This window comes from Crassostrea angulata, chromosome 2 (genome assembly GCF_025612915.1).
Source record: "Crassostrea angulata isolate pt1a10 chromosome 2, ASM2561291v2, whole genome shotgun sequence".
Classification (NCBI taxonomy): Eukaryota; Metazoa; Mollusca; class Bivalvia; order Ostreida; family Ostreidae; genus Magallana; species Magallana angulata.
In genome coordinates this window covers 41,078,011-41,083,204 of record NC_069112.1, presented here as the reverse complement: position 1 = coordinate 41,083,204, position 5,194 = coordinate 41,078,011, and the positions used below count along the sequence as shown (strand labels likewise).

Sequence of the window (5,194 nt, the reverse complement as noted above, 5' to 3'; positions counted from 1 at the left end):
TAATATAAATGCAGGTAAGTAGACGATTTCGCTATGTCAATATAAATTATATTAAATATACTTCTTTTCAAATTAGTTTCAGTTTCCTCAAATTATTTTTCATGTTTCCTCTTGTATTTTAGGAGATAAAAAGTTGGTTCTGAAATAACACAGTTATAACATTGATTTATGTTATTTATTTTGTTCATTCGACAAGTATCATTTACTTTGAATATATTTTATCTTAGAAGGGGGGGGGGGGGCTATTTTTTTTTTTGGGGGGGGCAAACCTTAAAAAAAATAATCTGTCAGTTTTTTTTTTTACGAAATACATGTACAAGTAGCTTCTCCATCACATGATCGGTTAAGCCGTCAACATCTCTATATAAAACGATTCCGGTACGGTTTGACTAAATAAGTTGGTAAATTTCATGCAATGTTTATTCCATACGGACAATCGATTTGGCATATCAATGTCTTCATTTTGTGGTTTTGCCTCTTGGGTGCATCTCAATCTTATGGTAGGTTATTTGCTATATAAATTTATATCCTCTTTAATGTACATTAATCGTGTCAAAATGATAGTCATTGTATTTTATTCTTAAGAAAATTTATTTTTGTAATTAAGCTTCATTTCCAAGTTCCAATAAAACACAGCATGCTACAATGACAGTATTTAAAATTCTATAAAAATCATATTATCAAGATATATCTGATATCAATAAACTAGAAAATTATTTGCATGATTTTGACTCCATATTATTCAGAGGTGATGTAATTTTTTTTTGGGGGGGGGGAGGAATTACTGTTACCCGCTTTGAAAAGAGTATATTATTTCATAACAGAGCACGGTAAAGCCTAACGCTAAGACGTTTCCAGTACACTATGTTTGTTATGATACCTTTTATTTTTTTTTCAATTTTTAGTCCCAATATTAACTCTGATTTTCTAAAACAACTTTAGATTTGCTCACAATTGTTGGAGAATTATGTTTGTTCGTTGATGCTTTAATTCTTTCACTGTTCATCTATTCAATAACAGTACAGAAAAACATTGAATGTCAGATCATGTTACTAGAACTTTCAACCAAATATTGACTGATTAGTGGGGTTTTTTTTTTGGGGGGGGGGGGGGGGGGGAGGGGCAGTTTGATGCAAAGATAAATGATGTATCATACCAAAAATCTAGCATATTAAAATACAATTGCGCAAATGCAATTTAGAGTTTTGGCATTATCTTGCGTTTAACAGTTTGTATCGGGTTTTCCCGATTTTAATTTATCCTGTCATTACAAACCGTTTCTCCAAGACTTCCGGCGACGGCATCTTTTTGGACAATTTCAATAAGATCCATATATGTTTCTAGCCTATGCCATCATACTAAAACATTGTATCCTTATTAATTTTGCACATAAACTGTCTTACAATTTGCAATTTGAGGTTTGATTATCGACTGGTTTCAGATCCAATTTACATAACAATATGAGCATTCATATTTTAATTATCTAATTAAAACCTTCGGACCTTTTAACGGAATGATTGTTTTCAATCACATGTTCGAGCTTATAGTGGTAAATTTGAACCATATTTTTTATTTCAATTTGTTAACAGCTATCTATATTATGAACTGAAGAAATATCGTTAATTTTTATTGCATTGTCCTTATCTCTTTTTCGCGTGCCCTGTAATCTATAAATGAAATGAAAAATTGTAGATGCATTATTCCATGAATTTGCGTCCATTTAAATACGAATCATATGACACAGCATACTCAGTGTTTACTTTTATCACTTAATGAACTTAATCATAACTTGTGAGATTCAACTTGCAGAAAATGTTGCTTTACACAAACGTGCATTCCAACTGAATCCGTATGACGGAACAAATAAAACCTTCGACGCAAGTAATGCAGTAGATGGACTCAAGTCTAACTTACATTGGAATGGAGGTCAATGTGCTGTATCAGCTCTTGGAAAAGAAATCGCCGCCTGGTGGGTAAACCTCGGCAGTCTCCACATCATCCACCACATCACTGTGTATTTCAAGACAAATAATGACATTTGGGGTAAAGTATACGAACTTTAAAAATATTAGTCTCATAATGCCTGCATAAACCTTTAGAAAACACACGTAAACAGTTGATAAACCTTCTTTAAGTTACAGATTTTCTTATGCTTATGTTTATATATCAACAATAAACATTATAATATAATAGTCTTTTGCTTCATACTAATAAAAACTGCCATAGGTGTCAGAATGGATTTTAAATGATAGAGGGAATATACAAACTCGGCGGTTGTGTCAAACCTGCGTATTTATGATGTTACATGTTATTGCTATGAAATAAAAAAGCACATTGTTAGAGATTAGTGATAATTAGGAGGAACAATTGTACGTGGTAATCAGTCCATAATCACAAAAATGTAAAGTAAAATCAAGTATATATTAAAAAAATTCATCCTTGTAGGGAGTTTGAAATGAATAATTACTTTGGTACTGCTTATCTTATCAATTTTTGTAATGGACTGTATCATTTTCAGATAACAGAAACAACGCAACAGCTTCTGTTCTAGGATTTTCACTGTATGTTTCCAACACTTCAGATAGATTACAAGGAAAATTGTGTTTCAAGGATGATCACTTTAACAGAAGCACTATACCTGCTGTTTTTAGCACGATGTGTTATGTTTTGGGACAATATGTCATCTATTACAACGAGAGACTGAAAGGGGTTTCCTATCCTAGCGATTATAATTCAGATGCTGAAAATGATTTATGTGAAGTCGAGGTGTATGGTAAGAAATGCTAACTGTTGTAACGCAAGTCCTTATAAAAAAAACTAAAGTGTTTTTCCTCGTTTTTATTTTCAATTCTCAGTACATGACTAGCAGTGATTTAATAAATATACCATTTTGTCATTTATCGATATATGAGTATAATGATTATGTATTATTTTCATATTTGAGATCAAATATAGTTGAAAGAAAAAAAATAAGCTTTTGCGTAAGCAGAAAAACTAATTGCTTCTTTATTAACCAAAGCATTTGATATTAAATATTCTGGGTATATACATGTACTTATTAAAAGAAGGATTTCAGAGATGTTCTTAAGCATCTAAGCATTTAAAACTGATCAAAAGTGTACACTTTTCCTCCAACGAAAAAAAAAAAACAATTAGATTAGTACAATAATTCTGAATTATACTTTACATTAGAAAAGCGTTGGGTTCTTAAAAACATGAAAAATTGTGATTGGTGATCTAATGTAAAAATAATACTGTCTATCTATTTTTAATTTTTTTTTCTACAATTAACGCCTTTGTAAAACTATTAATTTTATTTCATACTGTATACATTTTTTTAAAGTTAAAATCACCGCATACAAACCCATGTTAAATGTTGTTTTTCGTTCGTTAGAAAACGATTTCTAAGTCGAAAGTACATATTCACATAATACGATTATTATGCAAATATAAAAAATAAATCAACAAAAAAAATGAGGGTAAAGTTATGATCAATAATTTTAAAAGTATCTGTAATAAAAATCTGTAGAGGTATGTTGTAGGCTGTCCTTTACAAATAACGCATTGCGATGTCTTGGACAAAGTTGATTGTGTCTGTTTGGCCTGTAAACTTGGTTACCATGGTGACACGTGTGAACGAGGTAAATTCTTATATGCATTTATATTTTCTTAATGCCATTCATATTTAAATACATGCATGTTGTATTACTACAAACTATCATTCCAAGACAACTTTAGCAGTTTAACAGATCTATTTACTAGTTATAATTTCAGGTATTCTTGCTCAACGCATGCGATACACTACTAAGCAATGTGTACAGTGTACGCTTTTAAAATCAAAACAAAAACGACATTATCTATCGCATATTTCCGAATACATGATTTATCTGTACATGAAAGGTAATTTGTCGTCTGGCTCATATAGCTAGTTCGATTGATCTAGAAATATAAACCATTTTCAAAAAGTTACGTTGCTTATAAAATGGGTTTGATGATAAGTAAAAATAAGCAATGTTCGATCTTAAAGCCATAAACTTGTATATTAAGTATTGATTATTAATATCCAAAATGAATGGTGCATTTATATGATCAAAATGTTTAATGATTAGTTAAATATGTTATACAATGTTCATGCTATTGCATTGCTATCTTAAATAATCTCATCTATTCATCCAAATTTATCCTAATACATTGCATACATTTATATTTTTCTTCATGAAGTTAAAATATATCTTCCCAAATAAGTTTGATTTTGTATATATTTATCTACACCATTTAATCTAACCTTGATTTTAAAGAAAACAAAAAACAACAATAAAAGCAAATTTGAAAAAAAGAACTTCAAACCAGCTTTATTTTTCAAGTTTGTGAGATTTTGGTATTAATTGTACGAATGTCATGGTGTGTTTATCTGATGTAAGATTTTACATTTTATTTGAAATCGACATTTTATTCAATATTTGTTATAGCATCATCAACTGATGCCGAAGTTAAAAGCCAGACTCCTGTACTACAAGGTCTGCTCGGTGGCCTCAGTGTCTCGATATTAATCATCGTTGTACTTATTTTCTATATTGTACAGACAAGGTGAAATACGATATCAAAAACTGGGAATTTTATTTCATCTAAATACTTACAATTTATTCATTTGACATCAATTAAAAACGAAATATATTTAAAAAAAAAATACTTTTAGAATTTCAATGAGAAGGAACCTTCCATTATTGGATGCAATAGAATTAAGGAATGAAGCCAATTCAGCCAACTCATGTGTTACTGGAAGCAATCATACTGTGAATAGTTACACTGAGTTCGGATGGTCCAGGAACACGGACCCATATTTTACAATCCAGGAGATGACAGGTGTAGTTTAGAACTTATTCTTTAACACAATCGAAAGTTTTTTCAAGACATTTGCCCTTAAAAAAATTGAAAATGGAAGGAAATTGAAGAATAATGATCATTTCAGCAAATATACAAAAAAAGTCATGTAATTTTGAAATTGATTTGGAGATTTTTGATTAATAAATCAAATATTAATGATATTTTTAGATTATGTTTCACACAACTTTCTTGCAACGAATATTAACTGATATTTGTGATTTAGTTTAAAAAAAAACTACAGATCAATTAGAATATTAATTGATGTATTGTTCATGTTAATAATGCATATAACTGTTTTGTATTTTGAAAA

General features: G+C 29.8%; 1 protein-coding gene across 1 annotated transcript; it reads left to right on the top strand.

Annotated features, from left to right (window-relative positions):
* Nucleotides 1-383: 383 nt before the first annotated feature.
* Nucleotides 384-4,874, top strand: LOC128172431 (uncharacterized). The gene is made up of 6 exons (XM_052838230.1): nt 384-500; nt 1,810-2,043; nt 2,519-2,773; nt 3,543-3,641; nt 4,470-4,587; nt 4,697-4,874. The coding sequence occupies exons 1-6, from the start codon at nt 416-418 to the stop codon at nt 4,872-4,874; spliced, it is 969 nt and encodes a 322-aa protein (XP_052694190.1). The 5' UTR covers nt 384-415.
* The last annotated feature ends 320 nt before the right edge of the window (nt 4,875-5,194 follow it).

Coding starts and splice junctions, on each gene's coding strand:
- LOC128172431 (XM_052838230.1), top strand. CDS start 416: ATGTTTATTCCATACGGACAATCGATTTGGCATATCAATGTCTTCATT. Junction 501..1,809: donor GGGTGCATCTCAATCTTATG/GTAGGTTATTTG, acceptor TTCAACTTGCAG/AAAATGTTGCTTTACACAAA. Junction 3,642..4,469: donor TGGTGACACGTGTGAACGAG/GTAAATTCTTAT, acceptor TATTTGTTATAG/CATCATCAACTGATGCCGAA.